The sequence below is a fragment of the Epinephelus moara genome, chromosome 1 (assembly GCF_006386435.1).
Source record: "Epinephelus moara isolate mb chromosome 1, YSFRI_EMoa_1.0, whole genome shotgun sequence".
Lineage (NCBI taxonomy): Eukaryota > Metazoa > Chordata > Actinopteri > Perciformes > Serranidae > Epinephelus > Epinephelus moara.
In genome coordinates, this window is record NC_065506.1 from 35,695,127 (window position 1) to 35,723,069 (window position 27,943).

Consider the following 27,943-nt stretch of genomic DNA (forward strand, 5'->3'; position numbering starts at 1 on the left):
AAGATAAACAGAGGAGAGACCTTCTTCTAAGGTGTGCAGGTGCCATAACAGTAACAAAAACATTGAATTTATTATCATGTTCATGATATTTAAAGTTCCTATCTCCACACCACTCTCAAGTGGACAAGGAATAAACCCTCAAAACCGTGCTGGTCAGGTAAAAATGGAGTATTCCTTGGGAAGATAAACACAGGAGAGACCTTCTTCTAAGATGTGCAGGTGTCATAACAGTAGCAAAAACATTAAATATTTCTAAAGACATAATGAATTACAAATGTGATGTTTCCACACCACTCTCAAGTGGACAAGGAAAAGAACAACAAAACCGTGCCAGTCAGGTAAAAATGGAGTATTGCACAACAAAACCGTGCCAGTCAGGTAAAAATGGAGTATTGCATGGGAAGATAAACACAGGAGAGACTTTCTTCTAAGGTGTGCAGGTGCTATAACAGTAGCAAAAACACTAAATATCATTAACACGATAGTAAATTCAAATATCCTGTTTCCACACCACTCTCAAGTGGACAAGGAAAAAAAAACAAAACTGTGCTGGTCAGGAAAAAATGGAGTATTCCTTGGGAAGATAAACACAGGAGAGACCTTCTTCTAAGGTGTGCAGGTGCTATAACAGTAGCAAAAACACTAAATATTATTAAAAAGACAGTGAGTTCAAACGTCCTGTTTCCACACCACTCTCAAGTGCACAAGGAAAATAAACCAAAACTGTGCTGGTCAGGTAAAGCTGAAGTATTCCTTGGGAAGATAAACACAGGAGAGACCTTCTTCCAAGGTGTGCAGGTGCCATAACAGTAGCAAAAACATTGAATTTATTATCGTGTTCATGATATTTAAAGTTCCTATCTCCACACCACTCTCAAGTGGACAAGTAATAAACCCTCAAAACCGTGCTGGTCAGGTAAAAATGGAGTATTCCTTGGGAAGATAAACACAGGAGAGACCTTCTTCCAAGGTGTGCAGGTGCCATAACAGTAGCAAAAACATTAAATATCATGAACACAAAAGTGAATTCAAATATCCTGTTTCGACACCACTCTCAAGTGGACAAGGAATAAACCCTCAAAACCGTGCTGCTCAGGTAAAAATGGAGTATTCCTTGGGAAGTTAAACAAAGGAGAGACCTTCTTCTAAGGTGTGCAGCTGCCATAACAGTAGCAAAAACATTAAATATCATTAACACGATAGTAAATTCAAATATCCTGTTTCCACACCACTCTCAAGTGGACAAGGAAAAAAAAACAAAACCGTGCCAGTCAGGTAAAATTGGAGTATTCCTTGGGAAGATAAACACAGGAGAGACCTTCTTCTAAGGTGTGCAGGTGTCATAACAGTAGCAAAAACACTAAATATCTCTAAAGATATAATGAATTACAAATGTGATGTTTCCACACCACTCTCAAGTGGACAAGGAAAAAAACAACAAAACCGTGCTGGTCAGGTAAAAATGGAGTATTCCTTGGGAAGATAAACACAGGAGAGACCTTCTTCCAAGGTGTGCAGGTGCCATAACAGTAGCAAAAACATTAAATATCATTAACACTATAATAAATTCAAACGTCCTGTTTCCACACCACTCTCAACTGGACAAGGAAAAAACAACAAAACCGTGCCAGTCAGGAAAAAATGGAGTATTCCTTGGGAAGATAAACACAGGAGAGACCTTCTTCCAAGGTGTGCAGGTGTCATAACAGTAGCAAAAACACTAAGTATTTTTAACGTCATGATAAATTAAAAATGTCATGTTTCCACACCACTCTCAAGTGGACAATGAATAAACCCTCAAAACCGTGCTGGTCATGTAAAACTGGAGTATTCCTTGGGAAGATAAACACAGGAGAGACCTTCTTCTAAGGTGTGCAGGTGCCATAACAGTAGCAAAAATACTAAATATCATTAACACGATAGTAAATTCAAACGTCCTGTTTCCACACCACTCTCAAGTGGACAAGGAATAAACCCCCAAAACCGTGCTGGTCAGGTAAAACTGTACCATTACCACCTCTACAAATCACAAGTAATGTTACTTGTGATTTGTAGAGGTGGTACAAACTTTCTGGCCTGTGCTACAAAATCACCACCCTCTGTAGCACCAGGGCTATGGGCTAAAAACGTCAACGTACAGCCCTGATGACATAATGTTAAAGATTAAACTTCCTTGCCATCACAGACCAAGACAATGTCAATGTGAGTACATGGCCCCACTATGTCAAATGCAGAAATGAAAAACCATATGATGCTAAAGACAGCTGATCAGAAAGAGAGAAGTGTATTCAGAGAAACATAAAGAGATCATTGTAGCACTAGTTAAAAAGCTGCAATTCAAATTCAACTCACACATAAGTGACTTCAAGTACACACATCACTGAGAAAAACACACAGAGCTATACTGTCATGCAATACAAAATAATAGCACGTCGATCCTTACCTTGTCCATGGTATTCAGGATTTCACAGTGAGGCCCTTTAAATCCACTTCCCAGAGCAGGTGAAAGTCCAGCAGCATGCAGAGGACTCTCAGGTGCAGCCTCCACTGAGGAGCAATTTGAAGTGTCCTCCTCACTCCGGGAACTGCCCATTGGTCCGACAGCCCGTTGGTTCGACATCCCATTGCTCCGACGATATTAAACCCATTGTTCCGAAGTCCGTTCCGAAATCATCACGATGCCCTGTGGTTAAGGTCTGGTTAGGTTTAGGCACAAAAACCGCTTGGTTAGGGTCAGGAAAAGATCATGGTGTGGGTTAAAATGAAAAAGAAAGTGACAAACACATAAGCTGTGAGCCTGCTCCGCCTCAAGCCTTTCCCAGCTGACCAGGAGCCGGTCGCGGTGCACCATACGCCCGCCGCGAGCCGTTCAGCACCGCGGACAGTCGGACTAATGGGATGTCGGACCAATGACATGGACCCGTGACTCCGCTGTACTCTTCGTTTTCCAGTCCCTTCTTGTTTGTTGTGTTTGTTCTTGACAGTAACATTTTCCTTTCTCTGACAAATGGTTGAATTCAAACAACCAACTACCGAGTTTAACGTTAACTGCTGCAACATCTGAACAAGTTTGAAAGCTAAATTAAGTCAGCAATTAGTCAAAGCGCGGAAGCGAAAGGCGTGTCCGTCTTTCCCTCACACAAACTATGGTAATATCCCACCTGTGTCTCGATAATCCCGGAGGAGAAACTCGCAGTGGTCTCTTCGGTGCCGCCAGACCAACTGACTGTCTGCCTGTGTGGTCAGTCCTATTTCAAGACTTTCTGCTGTTCGATGACGTGACGTCACAGTCCATCGAAGTCAAGAACATGGCGAGTTACAGAATAGAACAGAATAGAACAGAACGCCCGCGCGCACACATACAGTCTATGGCACACACACACACACCAATATAATTTCAAATCATGATATAATAGAGAAATAAACTAGTGTTTCATGTGATATGATGCATATTGTACATGTTTACACGTTTTATAATGAAGCACCAAAATGTTGTATGAATTTATTTCAGTATTCAGTCCAGTCCACTAAATATTTTACACACAGATTATCTCTATTAATCAAAATAAGTATATTTTGTGAAATTTGTGAGTCAGTCTTATTTAGCCTAGGCCTAATAGGTTCCCCCCCTAATAATTAACTTTTACTTAATGGGAAAATATTGAACTCCTACCACTTTTATGCCACAGCTGTAGTTGTTTGTTACTTTTCAGAGTATGCCTTAATGTGTAAATAGATCTGCAAGGCTTTTATTTAGTCTCCTCTTTTTCTGTTTTCTATCATGGAAATTCTTTTGTAAGCAAATCAGCCTGCAGTGGTTTCAGGAAACTACTCACATTACTTCAGAGGGTTACAGGATTAGTAGCCACAGATACTGAAATAAAAGTCTTTCTGATATCTCAACAGTTTACACTCAACTTCACCGCACGTCATGGCCCACCTCTCCGTCATGTTTTAGTTGGAAATCTCACCTTATCTTTGATTTCACTGATATAATGAGAAAAAACAAGACAGGGTTGCAAAATAACAATGCTGTGGTCACAAAGGCCATGTGGCTCAGCCTCTCAACTTTTCTCAGATACATAAAGACACACATAATACACGTTGATCTGATTTCTCCTGACCCCACCTCATCACTGTAACTGTACTGTTACACGAAGCCTACATGTTTCACACACAGCATCTCAGGCTCATAAGCTCTGGGTTTACTCAACTCTGATCAGAAACACATCCTGTGAGCTCAGTTTTCTGACACAATCAAAGAGTGTTTGTCTCCCTCTAGAGACCAACACTGTGACTTCCCAATGTTCCCCTCAATGTTTGCAGGTTTCAGTGAGGGCCCGGGCAGCCTCATGATGGAACTGTCACCACTGAGAGTCAAAATGACCACAAAGGTTTTTATTTATGTTGATTTGTAACTTGCTACAAGAAGCCCCTTGGAGACCACAGCCTCCTGTCACCTCTACAACTGAGCAAATGCGTTTAGACAGAAATATTTTGTAGGCACTTACATGACCTCCTGACAGGAAGCTAGCTGTGCTTTTAAATTGTGGAGCTGCTACCTTGCTATTACTGAGAGTAGACTCCTGAATATGATATTTAAAACTTGCCTAGGTAGATTTTTAGAGCATGTTAGGCTCTTGTTTTAATATTTATTCAGAATATCAGAAGCCAACACAATAATAATGATAGTTAAAACTTTATCAGTGGAGCACTTTTCGAGTGCAGAAGAAAATACAAAAGTGATACTAATAAAACGTGAGCATATACATATGCCTACACCAACATATACACTTGAACACATACATATCTGTAAGCATGCATACATATACACATGGCTGCATACATACTGCCATACACACTATAAGTCTCTTAACTATCAGGAATGGCAAATGTAAAATATCATGAGCCTGAAAAGGCTCGATCACCCTTTGTCTTTAACTTGGACTGTGGAACACTTACAAGACCCAGACTGGCAGACCTGAGGGGCCAGTTTGGACGTGTAAAAACAAGGCAAGGATATCCAGTGTTGGTGTACAAAAGGACATGTGGCAAACAGTAAAAAGATAAATGACAGGTCATCATTGTTGGTGAAATGATTTTATTATTGTATGAACATACTTTGAAAATATCATGAACATTTTCTAATGGAAATGAGCAGCCTGTTAAAATACGCAAACATGTCTTTAAATTGTTAAATAGGAGATCTGTATAATGTTTTTAATAAAATATTTATATATATTAGTTTAATTCTCTCTATTTTTGTTAGGTTATTGTTGAGTAGATGTAGCATTAAAATATAACATATCCCTGTTTCTCATTATTTTGCTTTCCCAGTCACAGCCATGAGATTTTTTCCTTTCTGGGCACAAATCTTACAGTCAAGCGTGTGATAACATTCGTCTCGGACTTACAAAGACCCTTTTCAACATACTCCAGACCTCTCTGGTACTTCCATTTCATTCTTTTTGAATACATCATGCATATACTGCATATATACACACTGTATACATATAAAACACCACTATGTATTAAAGTAGAATTAAACCCCAGCATACTTATTTTCACTACATGTAAATAAACAAAATGTTGAGGTACGTGCTAAATGTTGACTCACATTATCAGAAGTAAAACCCTGGGGTGACCTTTGTATGCAGACAAATGGATTAATTGTCATTCATGGTACAAAACACACAACACATACACAAGGACAAAAACATCCAGGCATTCAAGGAAAACTACGACTCTTGTTCCCATACACGTTCATGTTATTACAAGACGACAACAAGAAAGGTTCACTATCATCAGCGCTGAATTATAAAGAGCCTGGAAGCTGTCAGAGGTAATAATAATAATAATAATAATAATAATAATGACTCATGGTTCAAACCCAGGGTGGGGGAGGCCTTCTGTGAGGAGCTTGCATGTTCTCCCTGTGCCAGTGTAGGTTTTCCTTATGTACTCCGGCTTCCTCCCACAGTCCAAAAACATGCAGGTTAATTGGTAACTCTAAATTGGCCGTAGGTGTGAATGTGTGCATGAATGGCTGTCTGTCTCTATGTGTCTGGCGACCTGTCCAGGGTGTACCCTGCCTCTCGCCCAATGTCAGCTGGGATAGGCTCCAGCCCCACGCGACCCCCAATAGAATAAACGGTTACGGAAAATGAATGAATGAATGTATAATAATGATAATAATATGTTTAAATTATGTAATTTGAGGCTACAATTTGATTTCATGATTAACATTTGATTATTTTCCCATCATATTCAAGGTCAGCCACTACAGTAGCGCAATAAATTATTTAATTACTAAATAAAATATAAAACAAAAAAGTAACAGAGAAGAATCAACTACTGATTTGAGGAAAATAATCATTTGTGAGCACAAATCATCAAAATGTTTACTCTGATAACTGCCGAGTTGTGTAAAATTATATATTCAGTTACGAGACAGTTCAGTGTTTATATAATATTCTCACACACACAACACCAAAAGCACAGAGATGTGCTTATATCCTTGCATATACAGCATGTTAGTAAGTCCTGAAAAACACACATATGAGAAGCATGTTTAGGTAATAAATAAGTTCACAATCCAGACTTGAAAAAAGGAAAAAATAAATTCAGAGACAGTGCTTTGAAATCAGCTGCCAAGGCTATGATGTTACATCGGGGTATGAGAGCTACAGTGTTTATTGACGGGTGAATACTCACAAGCACCACATGAGCTGTATGAGCTGATAATGAGAGGCTTTGCCGCCTTTGGTCAGATGAGCCTTAAGTTATAAAACACGTCCAGTCTGCTGTCTCACTGCATCAGGCAGCTGGTACTTGGCAGGAAGTCCTGGACGTAAGTGATGGCTGCCTTAGAAAGGTAGGTCATGGTGCCAAAGCCGCCACTGGGGGCGCTATCATAGAAAAAGTTGCAGATTCCGGTGGCTGGGTCCTTCTCGAGGAAATAATCACTGGCACTATGGGATTTCTGTAGAGACAGAACAGAGTGAACTCACATGCACGAATACACGTCAACGTCCTTTCAAACAAACATGTATCTCTCTGACCACTACCTGGTCATTGAGGAAGAGGTCATTGGCCAGATGCAGGATGCGGTCCACGTGTATAATGCCGCCGATGCTGTCCACGTCCACATCAGCTATGAGGCCCAGAACCATCACAGTCTCCACTAGCAGCTGCCGGTACTCTGGCTGAGGGACGTGGTTCAGGACAGACTCCACCTGCACTGCGAACTTGATCTCTCCCTCTGTCATCTTCACACAAAACACAGAGTTAAACACACACACACACACAGAGGAAGACTCAATCCAGCAGGTCTGCAGGATGCTACCTCTCTTGTGGTAGACGAGGGCAGCACATAGCCGTCGATGGACAGGCCATGGCACTTCTGTAGGATCTTCCAGACCTTCTGGTAGAAACCCATTGGTACTCTGTTGATAGCTCCATCCAGCCTGCGTCTCCTCAGCCACTGGCCTTGCCTGTCCTCCCAGTTAAGCTGTCCATCTCCTGGACCGGTGCCCACTGGGGATAGGATCCCACTGGGGGTGGAGGGGCTGCTGCAGCGCTGTGGTGAGAGCACAGGAAGATACTGTTAGAGCATATTCAAAAGACCACTTTACCAATTTCCAACCTTGTCTCCATGTACTTTAAAGCTGGGGTAGGCAGTTTAATCCTGGAGTCATTGGGCAAAAATCCCACAAAATCTTTGAGTATATTGTAATTAAGTGGTCTGAGGGAAAACAAGACTTCTGTACCACCTTTTAGGCTTTAGAAAATCTAAGCTGTGAGGGAGACTCTGGTCAATCGCAGATCATTTTTAAGAGGGTGTTCCTATTTGTATTCCTACAAATGCAGATGCGCGTGCACGTCTTTTCAGTGAAAGCCTGATTCTACGGCGAAACCTGCAGAGAAACCTGCTATTCCAGCATTGGCAATGACTGCCTACACTGGGAAGCAACCAAAGAAAGGAAGACAGGCTTATCAAAAAGAGAGTCGAAAAAAAAAAAAGAGTCTGAAAATAAACAAAATAAAACGTGTCAGTATCGGCAAAGAGTTTCAGTGATTGAGGAAAAAAATGTTGCTGATAGTTTAGCCTTTGCTAACCAGAGCTCAAGGCTCACGGCTGCGTCCTAAAGTTCACGTTTATGTGGCTAACACTAGCTAGAGCCTCACATCACAGTGTGTCTTGCGTCACTCCCTACCACTTCACACCACATTACAGGGAGTAGAGCAGGTGGCAGCTCCAGTTAGCGGCTGCAGCAACATGAATCCAGCCAGCCCAAACCCCAGCTCCAGTGGACCAGACAGAACCAACTCCTCGACATATCTATTAACATATTAGACCCGGTGCTGCTAATGGCCACCAGCCTGCTGTGACACCTGGCGCTGGGGGGTTTGCACTGGCTGAATTCAAGCGACTGAAGCTACTGACTGAAGGATCGTTTCCTGAGCTACTGCCTGCTCTCCTTGCTGGGGAGCAGTCTACAGCATCGGGAAGCGACAGGAAGGGACATTGGGGTGGCTGATTCTTGTCTCATTGAAGGTCTGATAAACAGAGGGCGAGAGGGCAATCAATGTATGGGAAACACTGTGTTCAGTGCACTGACAAGAGTAATAGCATACACAGGTGTGTCATACCAAAACAAATACATGTAAATAAGGTTGAAATATTTACCAAAGTAGTCGTCTTTCTCTTCACACACACACAAAGTGACAGTTTTAATACTTTAGTGACATGATCCATGCAGTCATTCATGCATATTGATATCATGCTCTTATTACTTGGTGATATAAGACACTTCAGCAGACATATTAAAGGACAAGGCTGGTGTTAATGTATGTTTTAGTGTGTTTAGTGACACAAAACAATAAATTAAGCCTGTTAACAAGTGCTGTCTGTGCCTGATGTAGCTCATTCACAAATTACTGTCCGACATATCACCTTATTATGATTAACACAACAAGTGTGGCTCCTCTCAGCTTGTCCCAAAGAAGGCAAAGTTAAGTTCACAAATTTGACTTTAAGAGTTTTCCAATCTGTGCAACATACGACTCACTCTATCCTTGAACCCTCAATTCAGATAAAGAACTCCATAAAAAAAACTTTAACATGATAAGAAAGAGAAGAAACCTCAGGAAGATGTGAAGAAGAAATGTTTCAATATCAGTTACACGAGCTGTGTTAATTGCAATGACAGAAAATGTCACCTTGTGCAGCTCTACGTCTCTCAAGTATGTGTTTTTGCATAATAATGGTGTTCTACAGCACAGACAGAAGCTAGATCAGGCTTTTATTACACAAATTATACTTTGCTTTTGGTCTTAGCACATTTGTTGTCAAAAATAAAAAGATAAAATCACACCAGCCTTATCCTTAAAAGCAGTGAGACACATGGACACATCTTTTAGTGTCTACAGAAAAAAAGAATTATGAATGAAGAATGCCTTCAGGGTGAGGGTGCTCCATTTGCACATGTATTCAAACTACGGCAACCCTGGAGAGGACAAACCAAGTTAATCTGAAGCAGATGAGGTGGAATGGTTTACCGTGGAGCGGGGAGACGTGACATTGCTACCCAAGGACAGACCGCCGCTGAGGATCTAAACATGGATACAGATGACAGATGACAGAGAACAGTTTGAGATGGTTCACATGGTTCACACACTTCGGTCATGGCGATACTGCAGCCACACGGAGCACAACGCTACCGAGGATGATCTGTAGAGTTTGAGTCAGAAATATTCTTGGGAAAAAAATCACAAGAAAGACCATTTGACAAACACACGATGCCACTCCATGCTGTAATGCGGTCACAAAATCAGTTATGAGGGTCTGGATTGGTTCAGGAGTTCATGCATTTGTAGAAAAGTTATTTAAAATGTCATTCTCTTCTACAAAAACCTATCTGACAGAGACAGCTACTGTGTGACACCCAGAGGAGAAGCAAAGCATGTTCTTCTACTGATGTGTGATGAAGATGATGAGAGTCGTTCCAGCTATGGAGGGCGCTGTGGCTCGCACAATGTTAGCTGTCGGTTTGGATGCTATACTAACGTTAGAAACATGCTAAATATTATCAAACCCAACCCACACTGAGAGGCCGAGAGTCATCCAGCTGCAACCAAAAGCAAGAACACTGTTAGACTAGATAGATAGATAGATAGATAGATAGATAGATAGATAGATAGATAGATAGATAGATCGATCGATCAAAGCACATGCCAAATCTCATTACTATGTACGTTTCTATTTGTGCTTCCCACCTGTTTTATCTCACTTTTCAGCTTGTGTATTCCTGAGCGTTCAGTCTTGGTGGCTCCAGTGTGTCCGAGTTCATGGATGGAGATGGCAGGGCTAGTGGCTGTTGACTGGATTGGGCGCACTGATGAACGGCAACAAAAATGAACATACAAACAAAAAGCTATTAACACATATACTATAGTCTAGTTACTGCTGCCAAAGTTGTCTGGTGTTGTGCACATTGACAGCTCTTCCCCTGGTTAAAAAACAAACAGGCTGAGCAGAACTAGGCAGGATTGTTAATGGTGAAATCATCTTCCTGTGCAAGAGGCTTAAAATGCCGACGCAAAAATCACCATATGCATGGATGAGATCAACGCAGCTGTTCAGGCTCCTGTATGTCAATTAACAAAAATAACTCAATACAACAGCCATGCTAGCTGCTCTGTGAGTCACTACTCATGCTGCATTCACATGCTCCTCAGACGGTCCAATTTCCTGAGTTGGGAATTGTTTTTTTGTTGTGAGAGGCGGGGTACACCCTGGACAGGTCACCAGACTATCACAGGGCTGACACATAGAGACAGACAACCATTCACACTCACATTCACACCTACGGACAATTTAGAGTCACCAATTAACCTGCATGTTATTTGGACTGTGGGAGGAAGACGGAGTACCCGGAGAAAACTCACGCTGATACGGGGAGAACATGCAAACTCCGCACAGAAGGGCTCCCCCACCCTGGGTTTGAACCGGGAACCCTCTTGCTGTGAGGTGACAATGCTAACCACTGCATCACCAAAAACCACTACGAAAAGATTGGAGCTACTAACATATTGAAGAATGCCGAAATACACATAAATTACTTCCTGAGAACAGTTCACACACAAATTAATTCTGCTCACGTTTCATGAACGAGACCCACCATCTGGACAACATGTCTAGTGTTAACCTGTCAAGTAGATGCTGAGATATTTTACTGAATAGATGCTGCTAGCGTTTCTAAAAACATGAAGTTAACTGGTCCTAACAGCTACTGCAGCTGCAGTGTCGACTGAAAACAAAAGTGAAATGAAACAGCTATTCACTTTATCTACTGATTAACTACTTATTCTCATTTTTCATTATGTTCAAATTCCATAAATGTACCTGATTTTTTTCCGCCTATTACAATTATTTCTCAGCTCCTTTGTTTTTGGCTCATTCCAAGTACAATTCTTTACTCAAACTAAGCCTGCAACACAACTCCTGAAATAAACACTCACACATGCACTGTAAAGACATACTCTGAAGGAGAGACAGAGAAAAAGGCCAACACTCACTGCTCCTCTCCACTCCAAACTCTTTGCCACTGAGGATGTGATGCAGCAGGTTTTTCATGCCAAATGGACTCAGGCTCATCAAACTCTCAGATGCCTCCTCCCCTACAAAGACGATACACATCTTTTTTCAGTTTTCACTGTGCAGGGTAGCTTGTGTGCGTTAACACAGTTTGGTGCTTAATTTTCTTACCAGAGCAGTGCAGACTACGAGCCAGCTCAGTGGCCATCACTTGCATGATGAGTCCTATCCTGAGCCGGAGCATGTCCCCAAACAGAGCAGGCTGGGAGCGCACGTACATGGCGAGATAGACCATGATTTCCTGTATGACAAAAACATTTACACACCCAGCTGTAAGGTTAGTGTCTGTAAACATCCCGTCACAGTCAATATGGTTAAAGAGTTACCTGTGTGAGTACAGCTATACTGATGTCCTGACCGCTGGCTTCATAGATGAGAGTGTTCAACTCCTCAGGAGGAAGTGGGCTGAAAGGAAACAGTGAGGAAGAGGAGTTGGTTTATTATGTGGTAATTAATTCAATGAAGCCTTAATGTGAGCACCACAGCAGCTTACACTGTGATGACTCTTTCCCTGGGCTCAGGAGGCAGACCGACAGTCAGCTGCTTGTGATGGGAAATCAGATCTGTGCAGGCCTGGGGAACAGACAAATACAGACTTTATGAGAATAAAATTATTTTGAAAATTATCTCAGAATTTATTGATTCTGTGGAGGAGACTGTTTTGCACAAGTCGTTCAGTAGAGGATTATTTCGTGAACGGGTGGAGAAGAGTGTCAGGTGTGATGTGTGATAGAAAAGTACCAGCAAGATTAAAAGGAAAGGTGAACAAGACGGTGGTGAGACCAGCAATGTTGTTTGGTTTAGAGACAGCGGCACTGAGGAAAAGACAGGAGGCAGAGCTGGAGGTAGCAGAGATGAAGGTGTTGAGGCTCTCTTTGGGAGTGACGAGGATGGATAGGATCAGGAATGCGTACATCAGAGGGACAGCTCATGTTAGATGTTTTGGAGATAAAGTCAGAGAGGCCAGACTGATTTGGTTTGGACATGTTCAGAGGAGGGATAGTGAATATATCAGTAGAAGGATGCTGAGGTTGGAACTGCCAGGCAAGAGGCCTAGAGGAAGACTAAAAGAGGGGATTTATGGATGTAGTGAAAGAGGGCATGAAGTCAGTTGGTGTGAGAGAAGAGGATGCAGAGGATAGGGTTAGATGGAGGCAGATGATTCGCTGTGGCGCCCCCTAAAGGGAACAGCCGAAAGAAGAAGAATCCAGTAGAGGGTTATTTCATCAAGGCGGAGTAAGGAAAAGCCTGGCTAATATTGATAGGTCTCACTAGTTTAAGTGAGCAAGCCGTTCCATAACTATAGCTTATATGAATCCCTGCTCAGTAACCATGGTAACCTATACTACTCAACTAGCCTGCTCCATGGCCCAAAAGACAGTTCTGTAAAGTCTCTAAAAAGCTTCTGAACCACCCCTTGGTCAGCTGAGATAAAAAACAACTATGACTCATCACTGACCTCAGCCAGGACCTCCACTCGCTTGCGTAATATCCCAGAGATGTATCTGATGAGTCCCCACTCTTTGCAGGCTCCAGCTTGAACATACAGCTCCTCCAGCAGGGAGCGCACGCTGACTCCGCCCTGCCCGGGACCTGACAACTCCACCTGCCACTCAGCTCCTCTGCTCAACAGAAGGAAAACACAGGGTGGGTCGTTATAAAACAAAAAAATAACATACTTATAGCTTACTTATTGACACGACAATGATGACAATCTCTATGACCGTACTTCATCACGTAAAGGATGTAGAGTATGTCAGCCTGGTCCTGCAGAGTCGGACACTCCTTCAGCTGCCTCACCAACGCTGCAAAGTCTGTGTTGCCATGAGAGTCTCGAGGCAGGTGCAGATCACCAGCACTGTGGGGCTTGTGAAGGAGTTCAGCGTGAGACTAATACACTACAGAGCAATACTGAAGTCACGAGATGAACACGGTGCCTACCTTGTGCTGCTTTACATTTTGGTGAAGAGGAACTTCAAGTAGGTTGAGAGCTTTGCGGCGTTTGTTCTTAAGATGAGTCACAGGTAGATACATGGAAGACTCTGAAAAACACACACGTATTATAACAATGTGTTATGAAGTGAGAGGGGACTATTTTTGAGATTCTGCCAGTTAGGGCTGCCCCCTAATAGTCGATCAAAGGTTAGTCGACCAGAAAGGTCATTAGTCGGCTTTTTGATGCTGTTGTTTTCAGCATCAGCGTAGATTTACAGTTGGAAGTAGGGATAATATATAGATATTACATCAATATTGTGATATGAGACATAATATTGTCTTAGATTTGGATATTTCCTCTGTTTTCTCTGGTCATGTAGCACCAACTTCAAAAGTATTTTTGTCTTTCTACTGGACAGACAGCCCCATTTTTCCAGCAGTGAAGTACTTCTTTAACATCAACCTAATTTAAGACCCGACCATCAACAGCAGCATTACAGGGATCACTGATCAAAGAGGAAACAGAATTCAACTAATCATTAGATTCCTAATAACTCACTGGGCATATTTAGTCCCTGGACCTCAGCCATAAAAGACAGGATGTCTCTGGTGGTGTGCTCAGCACTGAAGACGTGTTGCTGCCCTGACTGGATGGGAGGAAGATGGCACTTGGTGGTGATGGTGCTGTGGAGGAGCTGAGTGAGGTACTGGTCAAACATGTCTTTTGAGCCCTCTGGAATAAAACACATACAATTCAGTACTTACAGTTCAGTTCAATACTACAGAGAGGAACACACACGCTTCATCAGTAACTACCTGAGGGCCCACAGCTGTTATATTCCTCTCCATATGAGTCATTATCCTCATCATCTTCATCCTCGAGTAAGCTGTCATCGTTCTCTTCATCCAGAAAGCTGAGGTGAGTGTGGAAGGAGGTGGTCTGGACACTGGAGAGGTCTGACATCTGCACCCTGTAGTAACATCCACACAAAACACCCACACACACAAGAGAAGTGACAAACACTGTCATGTTACACACATTTTAACACGCAGTAATAGTACGATGTCCTGTGTTGGAAGATGGAAACAGACCTCGCTCCAGCAAAATAGCCATCCTGTAATTTCCTGAGGGTTGCTAGGATACATGGATCAAGGGCATCTCCATCTTCAACTGGAAATAAAGAGTAAATAAATGCTGTGAAGTGCATCGAAATAATTTGACAAAATAGCAGGAAATTTACAGCATGCGCATTCAAGATCAAGGCTGCATGCTTAGTAACCACATATTAAATGCAAAGTTACCCACATCAAAACCTCCATTAACTCTAAAAAATAAAGGTCTGTGAGACTGATTTGCTTTGGCTTTAGAGCCTTATTACCCAGCATGCTGCGGGTGATGGGGAAGGTGAGTGTGGGCCGTCCTGTCATCCTCCAGCAAGAGGAGAGATAGGCCAGCTCCGTTCGTAACATCTCCACAATCATCTGGTTGTCCAGTGCCAGGTAGAAATGGTGGTGATCCAGAAACTGGAGAAAAGAAAGAAATAAAGAAATGTTAATCAGTAGTATTGTGCCTGTGTACGATCATCTCTGTGCATTGTGATAGACGCCTTGTACACAACCAAACTTGCCCTCAGTTTGCAAGGCTGGGGTAGAGATACATGCTTAAAAGAAAAACCCACATTTCTGCTTAGAAAGAGAAACTCACCTATGTTTAAATATTATGAAAGACTTGGATATCAACAGGTTTTTGGATATGCGCTCATACCGACGCCGACCTTTTCAAGAAGGTGGGTGATGGAATGAAAGGGAGGCTGTGTTCATATGGTCAAACAAGTCCACAACGGTCGGGATACTCCGAAAAAATACTATTTTGATGCAAAGATGCCAAACGGCACAGGCGGCTCCAGCTGTTCCACTTTATCACATTTTTATGTTATATACAATATGTCAGGGCACATTAATCAGAGTACACAATGCTGCATGAAACCAGAATATTTTGTGCATGTACACATAGTCATTTTGATTATGAACATCACATCTCAAGCTAGTTTTACCTGGGGCGTGAATATATAATAACGATTTCTGATCTCGTAGAATTTGGACGTTCCCAGAACTCCGATGTGTCTGTAGGGCCTCCCGCTCAAATTCAGCTTCTTGCAGTTCCCTGTGATGACATGTTAATGTTATTATTACACATATAGACACCTGCACACCTGTAAGCTAAGGAGAAGAGTGCTTGTTTACCCAGTTTGACATAGACGTGGCTCAGGATGCGAGCGGGCATGACCCTGATAGGCAGAACTTCTGACATCGTCTGGACCACAACCCCATAATCACTTAACAACTCCTGGATCTCCTCCGACTCTGCAAGGACACAAACTGACAGACATAGAAAATAAAATACATCATAATCTGAATTCTGTAAGGAAATCTGTACATAAACCAAAGCTAACATCATACATTAGAAATAAGTCTGACAGTCTTGATATCTTATAAGTTTTGTGCAAGCCAAAGTAAACCTTCCCCCCTTTTTTAAATCCTTGCAACAAATTTGTTTCAATGGAGTGTCAAGTTTTTATTCTTTCTTACTTTCTGTATCAAATGTTTGCATTTTTTCTGGGATTCAAACTATTTTCTAATCCAACCTCTTGGCTGGTATTTCCCTCAAACTAATGATCAATCACCAACCTTGCACCACAACATCTGGCTTGAAGTTTGTAGAGAATCTCCTGTTGAGAGGATCTATTTCGCCTGGTGCTAAAAAACCCTTAAAACAGAAAGAAAAAGTGAGACAGACAGAGACTAGGGTATTATTACTGAGGATAACAGGCAGCTGCTGAGTGTTGCAAGCCAACATTAGAGCAGGTGTACAGCGGCCCTGTGAATACCTCAGCCAGAAGGCAGCTCAAGATGTAGAGTGACTGTCCCCACATGTGTGGCAGCTGTCCCATGGCCACTCTGTCCACCGTGTGAGGATTTCTGTACTCCTCCTCCACCTGTGAGATGCAACATTTGTTCTCATTCAAAAGTGGCTGCCTGATGTACAGGTACAGAGGTGCATATGCAGTTTAGTCAGATGATCCCTGACACTATTTGCAAAGCATATAAACATTACAATATGTAGTGATGACGGCATTTGACAGGCTTGAGCGTTACCCTGCCTTTATTTATACTGGTAATATATACATGAAGTATCTTCAGACTGGTCTGTAGGTTTTATCAGACCATGCATTAGATATGACCTGAATAAATGTGCATCTGCTGTATTTGTCTGATGGAATACCTTATCACGAGGTACAGCATAGAGTTCAGGTAACAATTTGATGCCATTCTTCCCTCTGATCAAAATGCCCTCCAGTGCTTCACGGTACTCCTGCACCTGTACAGAACACACAGTCATTTGTTTAATATCACATCTGCAGCACAAGCCATTTAAAGTGAATACATGACTGTGTAAGTACAGCTAAAAGTGCATATGGACCAGTGTGTTTGCTTTTGTTACCTGCACTTGATCATCAGCAAAGATACCGTCAAGAATGAGGTAGGTCCAGAACACGGGCCACTCACATTCGATATTTTCAAACAGCTTGAGCTCAGCAGGATCGTAGTGCAGCCGAGATGGGTCCTAGTGAGAAAACAAACTGTAGTTTAAATCACACAATGCACAATTGTTTTACAACAGAAAGAAAAATCATACGAAACCACCCGCTGACATCCACTCAAAAGGTGCACGTCTTCTCTTGTTTCATGATTTAGGCGTAGAGTGTGACGTATTTTTATATTTTACCTCTCTGGGGCAACGATATCCATCCCTGATGAAGCGGCAGCAGCCATAGCGACCCTGAAATGATACCAAATAGCAGAAATGTTAGCATGCTAGGGTTAAATGCTAAACTGAGCAGTGTTTCTGTGCAGATTGTGTTTGTCTTGCTCAAGCTGTACCTGCAGTTTGCTTATGATTTCCGACTTCGTGATGGCCACCAGGTCGGCGTCCTCAACAGCGAAAGCAGGGAAGGAAATGACCGACAGAAGGCCGGCGTCTATCTCCTTTGAAGTTGAAGCTCTTGGCAGCATGGAGCACAGGATGGACTGAGGGGAAACACACAGGGAGGCTCAGTGGGAGAAAGATGAGCAGAGATGATGCTAAGATGGCTGAAGGTAAAGCCAACGGTACCTGACAATGTTCCACTTCATCAGGCAACACATGGATGACTGACTTCGGCCCTCCGTGGGCTCCGAAAAGATCCAGCTCATCTATGGCCTCCAGAGCTGCCTGCACCCCACACGCAAATCAACACACACATCCATGCACCAATACATTTTTTATACATGTTCTTGTCATTGTCATTAATGTATCATGTATCATAAATGCTGATAATAATAACCTGTACCTTAGCAATTCCTACAGAGCTGCCATTGAGCTCAGGGATGCCCTGGTTGGTCTTGTCACCTCGCTCCCACATCCCATAATCCTACAGAGGGATAAAAGGTAATGACATCATTTCTTTACAAATTCTCCAGTCTTTAAACTCTCCCCATTTCTCTGCACCATTACTGTGGGCATCACATTTTAAAAAGTTCTCCATTGATTTAGCATTGCACTGCTGTAACAGATCAGATTCATGACGGAGAGTCAATGCAGCAGAACCAGAGGCGCTAGTAGCTGCTAATGAAGCCTCAAGCAGAGATGAGGAGAAGGCTACAGTAAGCTCACATCTTTTCTAACTACTCTACTCCAGATTTTTTTCATTTTCAACTTTTAGTCTTCAGCCCCATTCGACACTCAGATGGGGCTTTTATTCTGATTGTTTCCTTTCAGTTACATCTCCTGTGTGTTTGCCTTTTTTTTCTAGAACCAAACCTCCTAAAAAGTTACTCACCGCAACTTTGTAGGCAGCCTCGATGTAGAAGACCAAGTTTTGGATAAAGGCCACCTCATCCAGGTTGGAGATGATGCGGAGACCTGTGTGATAACATGACATACTCAGAGACCAACTTGTGGTTGGGTACTTCAGTTGTCCCTCTTGAGGAACTGCAGTGTTTTCGAGAAGGGAAGCTGACCAAGCTGTGTGAACAGTTGTTTGCTACAGTCTCAGACATTTTAAAATCCAGATACTTCTGTTTGGTATCTTTATACTAAAGATTTACTGGGTAAAAACACATTCTCAAATAATTTACTGAGAGAACATGAACACACAGAAAAGGGACACATATATAAATACTACTCTGCATCACAACTGTACCTGAGGCGGTCATCTGTGCCAACATCAGCAGGTAAATGGAGGTGGCGTCCACCTGGAGATGGCCCCACTGGTCGTCTCCAACCACCGTGGCACAGGTGGGAGTATCGTATTTGGCGTGCAAGCAGTCTTTTGTACTCTGGGTGAGTTTGAACTTCTCCACCTTGGCCACCTGAAGACACATGAAGATGCATACACACACATATCAGTGGTGTTTGTTTGGACCAGGAGGGACTAAAAAAGGGCTGTGACAGGGTCAGAATGAAATTTTTTTTTGGTTTGACAAATGTTTACATCATTTTATAATTACTACAGAGTAGAGGAAAGGAAATCAGAGGTGAGAGGTGTGGACATGCAACAAAAAGGTGCCAGATGAAAATGGGGTACGTTGCAGTTACATGGACAGTGTTTCAGACCTGAAGACCCTCAAAGGTTTTCAAACAACCCACTTTCCATTTTATGTAAAAACCAGTAGATATTTCATACTTCAAAGTACATTATTTTAATCAGCAGTGCTGACCTACAGACTTATCAACAGCAGAATCTGAGTTTTATAAAATCCTGAAATGAGCCCTCAGTTCAATACCATATACGTGCATCTCTAGATTGTATAATGCTCTCTTTGATGCTTAAAATGCTTAAAAAACACCTTGCGTATTAAAGAAAAGTGGGGGAAAGAAGCAGGTATTGGGCTTTCTGGGGAGGCTTGGGAGATAATTTGCAGTTTTCCATGGTCCTCAATTGCTTCCATAGATTGGAGAGAACATTTTTGGGAAGAAAAAAAGATATGTTCAGACCCTGCACCAAGAAAAATACAAGAATACATGTTTGACATACTGCATTTTCATGTATTCTGGACTGTCCCAGACTGAGTTTATACTGAAAGGGTATCCACAAAAGCTTAAGCACGGTGTTAAGACTCAAATACCCTTGAAAGTGGAGACTCCTTATCTGGGTCACATTTTGTTTCTGAAACAGAGAAGGGATTATGAGCTGCTGCTGCAGGCCCTTCTGGCAGCAAGTACAAAATCAATCACTAAAAAGTGCCAAAACCCAGAACCACTTCCTCTGGAAAAAGTAAGGAATGAAGTGGAAATATTTAAAATGGAAAAGCTGATTTACTCTTTCAGCATCCAAAAGAACAAATTCTTTCAAATTTGGAATAAATTGATTGGATTTATAACCCCCATTATTAGCAGAGTTTGTTTTATCTTCCTTTCCCCTGCTTGATGGTTATATTAGAAATGTAGCATTGTCACCTCACACCAAGAGGTTTCCCAGGGTAGGGGAGCCTTTGTGTGTGGAGTTTGCATATTTTCCCAGTGTCAGCGTGGGTTTTCTCCAGGTACTCCAGCTTCCTCCCACAGTCCAAAGACATGCAGGTTAATTGGTGACTCTAAATTGCCCGTAGGTGTGAATGTGAGTGTGAATGGTTGTCTGTCTCTATGTGTCAGCCCTGTGATAGTCTGGCGACCTGTCCAGGGTGTACCCTGCCCCTTGTTCAATGTCAGCTGGAATAGGCTCCAGCCCCCTGCGACCCCCAACACAATAAGTGGTTACAGAAAGTGAATGAATTTTGTACACTATGATATTGTTATTGAGAATGTGCATAACATACATAGATCTCAAGGAGCATGTTTACATGCACACAGTCCAACTTATGCTTCATATCTTGTTATTGATCATATGCAGGACAAAATGCGGACATGGAAAAGAATTAATCTGGTTATTCATATCTCCTTGTACAAGATTACAATATTATAAAGGTTTCTGTCTGTTGTTTTTTACTCCTCAACATCCCAGTAAGTCTCAGGAGTCATTTCTGATGATGATGATGATGATGATGATGATATCTCAGCAGCAGAGGATGAAGCCTCTTTGCTTCATAGCTCCCTGAGCACTGCAGTGAGCGCTCTGATGTAAATTAGGCATCTTCATCTTATTTCCAGTAATGGAAGACAAGAGTAACAAACAACACACAATGCTACTGCAGTATCACTATCACTTTCATTCCAACAAAGAGAACGCCAATATATTGTTAATTATTGGTTTGTTTATCTTTCTGAGTGACTATCGATGTCGATTTGACGTGTCTGTGCAGATAGACTGTGGTCAGAAACCTGCAGAAGCTGTTTACTGTTTAAATAACACAGCACCACAGATAACATGTTGAGATTTCTCAGAACCAGACCAGGCTTATCGTATTTTCTACAACCAGTATAGGATGTGTCTTACCTGTCTCATCATGCACTGCAGAAGTCCCTGCATCAGTTTCACCACACTCTGCCAACAAACAACAGCATTACGTCAACTAAAAAAATCAAACAAAACTTCACTACAAACCATTTTTTTCTGTTTCTAGCAGAAGCTGAAAATCAATAATATTTTGCTGATTCAAATCACTTTGTTCAGCTCAGTTCAAGGATTCGTAGTCACTTTTGTTTGTCAGTAACTAAGCACTGGACACCACTATAAGAAAAGATATCTCAAACACTGTTTTTAATTTATAGATTTACCTTTGAACATTAAATCTATAAAGTTATTCCAAGTTACCAGAGCTAAAGGTGATGTGATTCTTGCAGCCAAAATCCAAATTATGTATTTTGTGATAATATGATCTATGCAGTATGAATAAAAGAAAGACTTTGTTCTTTCTTCGTTTCAGGGAAACTTCAGTATATTTCAATTGGGACCCTATTCTCCCATGCCTTTGACTCTAAGTGACTAATGGAAACAACAATTTTGGAATTGTTCCAGTATTGAGGGAGAGCTCTGTTGCAGCAGAAGCAAAGCAGTCTGCAGTTACGGGCATATGAGACAATGGGCCCCATGCACGGATATGCAAAAGGCCCCACCCCCAGGATGCGCAGACTTTGTTTTGCATCTCTTCGTGGTCTTCTTGCATTTGTCTCTTTTTGAGCATTAATTTGAATGACATTTTTCAGATGAAGCGCATGGAGGAGACCCTGACACCAGCAGCCCCATTCAGTAATTCAGACTTCCTTTAAGTTATATCCATTTACAATTCTCTCTCTGTCCCACTCCCACCACTTCCCCCAATCAGCTGACTATGTGAATTTCCTTTCTGTAAACCAATGAAACTTTGCCCCGATCTCCTTCAGCGATTCATGTTGCTGCTGCCAAAATTTACACCTGTTCTCCTCTCTGCTCCTGTCAGAGGTCATTTTAGGCGGAATCGTCGCTCCCTCCTCCACCCCATTCACCTCCAGTCACCTTATCTAGAGCCAAGGACGAGCTGATCAAAAGCACATTCCTCTTCACACCCTGATCCTCAGCTCTCTCTTCATCTCATCAACACCACCACCAGTGTCTGGGCTCCATAGGGATGGATCCCTAATCTACTACGTCTTTACCTCCCTCCTGGAACGTTTCACATCTCTCATACTTATGTGCACATGTAAATAAATATTCTTTTCTCTCAGAACGAGTCTCTCCTGATTGAAGTGTGCTTGTTTTTGCCGCTGACAGGCTCAGATTGTCGACAATGTTACAGACAAAATCCCACAGAGAAATTAAACGATTTTCTTTACCTTGTGCTGGTCTGTTTGTTATTGTGTGACCAAGTGTCGCTTAAGGAGAAGTCTTGTTCTGAAATCTCACGAGAGGTGAGTTGTTGCAAGAACACAACAGTGGAAACATTAGTGAGAGTTGGAAAGAGGAGTGCCGGTATGAGTTTGTGTTAGAGTACAGAAAGTGTAGCTTAGTGTTATCTAAAAGATTTTCAATGTCATGACTGAACATTTAGCTAATTACGACAATGTGGAAAAGTACATGAGATTTCAGGACGAGTCTTCTCCTTGAGAGTTTCCTACACATATTCCTGACCTGTTCTAGCTATAGCTCAACCAGATCCCTCAGATCTTCAAGTATGTGTCTCCTGAACGTACCTAGGATTAAAATTAAATCAGGCGTAGGTGCATTTAGTCACCATGATGCCTGGTAACCTGAGATCTGCTACAACTGTATCATCCTTTAAAAGCAGTCTCAAAACATTGCTTTTCTCTCAGGCTTCTGGTTGTTTGTGTGTGCGCGTATATATACACTTGTGCATATGTGTGTGCCTGTTGTAGTCCTTTTGTGAGTGCTAACTGTAAGTTGTGTGTGAGTGTGTGCACTGTTTGCTTTGCTGAGTGATTAGTTCAGTTATGTGGAGTACTTTTTATGTTTTCTATGTCATTATTTAATGTTTTCTATGTTTAACTGTAAAGCAAAATGTGTTTACTTTTGTATGAAATGTGCTGTACAAATAAAATGAACTTATCTTATTTTGACTTGACTTGAGCGATACTTGGACACACACACTAACAAACAGACCGGATCAATGAAAGGTAAGGAAAAATGTTTCATTTCTTTGCAAGGTTTTTTTCCTGTAATGTTGTCAGACACTTAAATTAAGAATATGAGCCTGTAAGTGGCAAAAACAAACACCTTTAATGGACGTAAACTGAGAGCACACTAAGCCTGTTGGGATTACATTGCATCCTGTTTTGCTGCTGTGGCTGCAGCGCTCTCTCTCAGCAAATACTTTTTTATTTTGAATCAGTTCATACACAGATTGTATAATCTATTAATTCTTCCAATCAACCAGCAGATTAATAAACTTGTTTTAGCACTAAAGTGATTATTTTTTAGCAATCAGCGAATGTTATTATAATTCATATACACCTTAATGTCAGTGTTTTAAACATCAATCTGAGAATTAATTATTTTGTTTTGGATTTATGTGGCACTTTAGTTTAACTGTAACCTACAACTATACAGATAAAAATATGATGCGGTATGCACCACAGGCTCGCTTCTCTAAAATAATTAACCCACCCTAACAGGTAGAACAAACAGGCACCGGTGTGAACATTAACCCTGTCTCTGTCTATCTGTCATAAACATACCTGCTCCAGCTCATAGGCTTTGGCCTTGTCTTCATCACGGTCTGCGTTCTTGCGGTAGGCCATGCCCAGCGCCCACACGGCCAGGACACTGTACACATTATCTCTCACCCAGGCATCTTTTTTCTGGGCGCTGGCGGGCAGGAGTCCTGTCACTGGGTTCTGAAACAGACACACAGTGGTTTAAATACAGCAGCCAGTCCTCACATACGAGAAGCTGAAGTCTGTTTAGTGTTTTTATTTTTGAAAATGATTAAAACTTTTAATCAATTTTCAAAATAGTTGTCAATTATTTTGTTGTTGCCTGACCTGACAATTACTCCACTGGTACTTTCAACTCTAAATCATTTAATCTGCGTTATGATTTACTGCTGACAGAGTGTCCTAGAGATACTAGTATTTGACAGTAATGAAATATAAGGCTGGAAAGGAAGCAAATAAAGCATGATCAACTTATCAGGTCTCTATAAATCAGCATAACCGTGACTTTAAATTGGGTTTGTGGTTCAGTGTGCAGAAATTCCTAGTTTCTTTTTTGGATGAAGAGACTTAATTGTGTCCCCCCTCCTCTGAACCCAAACCAACAACTCCACATATTCATGCTATGTAAGGAAAGTTGGCACCGTTTCAGCTGTAGACCCTCAGGGTCACAGACAGCTGTTGACTGTTGACGTACTGACAGATAAAAGTGCATAGTTTCCTGGTCTTCAGCCTACTGCAGGGGCTGAACTTTGCTCACGCCGTGTTTATTTCTATGCCGCTCAATCCGGTTGAACCTGAACCTATACCGGCAACAAAACATCTGCATGTCTGACGTACTTCTGCCGGAGAAAACAGAGGATTTCATGAGCGTAATTACACAAGTACGACGTTGAGGTACTTGTGCTTTTATTTGCCTAACTCCAGTTTATGTTGCTTTTTACTTCAACTATTTTTGGAGGCAAATATTGGTCTTTTTACTCCACGGCATTTCAAATCATTCAAACTACAGAGTCAATAAGCAGTGTGTGCTGCAGAGCACCAACACAGTCTTCAATCCCACGTACACAAGTCAATGGGCAACTACTTCACCGTTACATGGCTTACACATTCAACGACTGAACAACCTTCTTCCAGAATCACAGTCTCAAAATGTATTAATTTTCCCCCCTCATATACTAAAAAAAACCCTATCTATTATGTATTATAACAGATTAAGCTACCTCGTAGTTAGTTATGCTTACATACAAGGGCGTAGGTTTCGTGCCAATATTGCAGGGGACATGTATAAAACAGGGGTTGGGGGTCCTCTGCCAGAAAATTTTGAGAATCAAACACTTAATCCTGTCCATTTTTTGTGATTTTTATGCATCAGTTTATTGTGCAAATGTCTTTAATCATGCCAAAAATAATAGCTCTCTGCTAGTTGCATGCTCTTATTAAGGGGACATGTGCATATGTTATAAAACCATGGTGTCAAACTCATTTTAGTTCATGGGCCACATACAGACGTTTGATCTCCAGTGGGCCGCACCAGTAAAACCATTGTAGCCTGTAAATAACAACACCTCCAAATGGTTTTCTTCTTTTTAGCGTAAAGAAGTACAAGTTCATTCTGCAAACAATCATTCATTTATAAATGATGGTGTCTCCCTGGCAGAGCAGGGCTGCTGTTGTGACTGTTGACCTGCTGCACACTTTGGAAGCACTTCAGTTTTTATTGCACTTTTAATTATTATCTCCTGGGCTAGAGCAACCTTAAGGAGCTTTTATTCTTTTAGCCTTACCTGTTATAACACAGTTGATGTATTTATTTCACCCAGTAGTCCTGATTGTATATGACGGTTGTATCTGCTATGTAGCTACGTCACACTATGTGCCCAAAACATATTTCCCACATGGGACAATAAAGTTTATCTTATCTTAGAATGAATAGCAGCCTTCAAGGAAAAAGTGCAGTCTCAACAATATGTCTGTTTTTTCACAGTCAGTCGAATTCTCACAGTCATTACATGTGCATTTTTCCACACGTCCACTCCTGTGTAGCAATGCTGACATCACCACACCAAACTAATGTGGCAGCTATAAGGAAGCAGGTTAAATTATCCCCTGTCTTACAAACCCTTTACAAAGCAAACGTTTTGGTAGAGCCTTAGCAACAAGGTTTCAATAATGTTGTTTTATGATAGAAGTCTGATACAGATTCTTTCGTAGCCCACTGAAGCTGCTTATTGACAACATTTCACACAATGTTTAATATCAGTAAATATGACTACAGTGAGTATCTATTGTTATTTCAGAATAATGTATACTGGTCCCAATGGAAACAGCTCTGACACAGCTTACTGAGTGTTCAACTTGCTCCTGAAACCTGGCACCTCTCAGCCTGTACAAATGCACCAAATAAGGTGTGCAGAGTCATCCAGTGGGCCAGATTGTATGTTTGACACCCCTGATATAAATATTGAGGGGGTCCTCTGCACCCTCTCCTAAATTTACGCCTACGCTACATGGTAATGCATCAACAATTATAATTCAGTCAAGTACATATGCTTCTGAAATGGGCCATGCTGGATGATAAGTACTTTTGACACCAAGCATATCTTGATGCACATGCATGTATATTTACTTGCAGCAGACTATTTCCACACTGTTGTGTTGCTACTTGTGTCCAGTGTCCTGCTCTGTGTGTGTGGACTCACCTGGTGGCACAGGATAGTCTCTTGGACCAGCCTGGCATACCCATCCAGCCTCACTCCTGAGTTACTGCGGCTCCTCATCCTCACTGATCACTGCGCACACGACACACCAAGTTATGTCTGAACGAATTGTCACACAGCAGCAACAAAGACTCGGTTATCTGTACATATGAGTTTAAGATTAACACAGCTGGTAAATGTAGATTATTAAGGTACTTTACCAGGCAGTGACCCATCCTCTCAGTCCTGCTGCGCGGATTTATCTGTCACCTTCGCCGCTCTGCAGAGGCTGCGGCTCGGCTACAGTTTGCTAGCTGAGTAGCATCCAGCTGTTTTTTGACGACACACACGTTTAACGTTGAACTCACGCGCCGGTATTCACACACACACTCAGCCTGGTGTTCCGGTCACACAGCTGGATGTGTTCAGGTACACTCAGGCCGGGCAGGTGACAGTAAACCGGGGTCAACTCCAGAAGAGGCTCGAGAAGAGTAGCTTCGGTGTGACAGCAACTACATCCATTCTGGGAAAAATACATTATGTTCCTGTTTTTCGAAGGTTTGACGACAGAGGGCGCCACCTGACCTCAATACAGTCACTGTCAAAGGTTTCAGCACAACCCAAATGTATTCAGACAGAAACCATCCCCAAAACTTAATTGCATAGCAGCTTTTATACAAATTAAGAGCTACAGGGAAAAATGATCACACTAACTCATTCAAATTTATTAAAATTTTCTAATATATGGATTTAAACTACACAAATAATGTTTAAAGCAAGAAATAACTGCTACCAGGAAATATTAAAAACTGTTTAGTGACTGAGAGGGGGGTTATAATTTAAGGGGATCATTTAATTTGTAATTAATTCAATATGTGGAGTGAAGTTATGGAACATTTTGAAGGGGGAGCTCAAGCAATTTCCAAGCATATACCAATTTAAAAAAGGGAATAAATACATAACATTCAGGAGATATAGGGGTTTGACATTCACCAGTTGCTCACAGGGATTACTGTCTACTTTCTCTACATATATATGTTTTTTCTATTTGTCTGTAATTAACAAGGTATTAATAATAATAAGTCATTTGGGTATGTTGGTGTAAACACATGTATATATTGACAGAATTATGTATATTCATACTTTGTATAATTCATATGTTCACTTATTAAATATAAAAAGATAGCAGGACAAGCTGATGAAGATATATATGTAATATTAATATATATTTGGTTATATTTGGTATATTTGGTTTATACTTGTAAGTCACGGATTATTGGTAATTTATATTATATACTGAGATAGGTTTTTGTAAGATAGATATTTAGTAATTACTATTATATATACATGGGCTGTTTTTGTGGGATAAAGTTAAAAGGTAATGACAATGGTATATTTAGAGAAGTCTTAGGTATAGGTTTATCTATATGAGGAAGTTCTCTGTTTCATTTCACTCAATGACTAATGGAGAAGGGGTGGGATTTAAGTTTATACATCCTCCCACTCTTTTTCAGAAGTGTAAAT

General features: G+C 41.5%; 1 protein-coding gene across 2 annotated transcripts; it reads right to left on the bottom strand.

Moving 5' to 3' along the window:
• Window positions 1-5,091: 5,091 nt before the first annotated feature.
• Window positions 5,092-27,487, bottom strand: phka2 (phosphorylase kinase, alpha 2 (liver)). 2 transcript variants are annotated; one of them, XM_050044818.1, is made up of 33 exons: window positions 26,641-27,487; window positions 26,423-26,512; window positions 23,745-23,903; window positions 21,070-21,117; window positions 18,838-19,006; window positions 18,475-18,557; window positions 17,986-18,066; window positions 17,769-17,867; window positions 17,537-17,683; window positions 17,382-17,435; window positions 17,097-17,219; window positions 16,878-16,973; window positions 16,483-16,590; window positions 16,283-16,361; window positions 15,839-15,973; window positions 15,649-15,758; window positions 14,974-15,118; window positions 14,687-14,765; window positions 14,411-14,565; window positions 14,154-14,327; window positions 13,601-13,701; window positions 13,389-13,525; window positions 13,119-13,281; window positions 12,153-12,232; window positions 11,986-12,064; window positions 11,771-11,900; window positions 11,581-11,682; window positions 10,279-10,397; window positions 10,107-10,130; window positions 9,562-9,615; window positions 7,346-7,579; window positions 7,068-7,268; window positions 5,092-6,982 (listed from the first exon to the last, which is right to left on the bottom strand). In XM_050044818.1, the coding sequence occupies exons 2-33, from the start codon at window positions 26,498-26,500 to the stop codon at window positions 6,809-6,811; spliced, it is 3,720 nt and encodes a 1,239-aa protein (XP_049900775.1). In that variant the 5' UTR covers window positions 26,501-26,512; window positions 26,641-27,487; the 3' UTR covers window positions 5,092-6,808. The 2 variants fall into 2 exon arrangements, with proteins under 2 accessions (XP_049900775.1, XP_049900783.1); XM_050044826.1 differs by lacking the exon at window positions 10,107-10,130 and having other exon boundaries at window positions 26,641-27,486.
• Window positions 27,488-27,943: the final 456 nt, after the last annotated feature.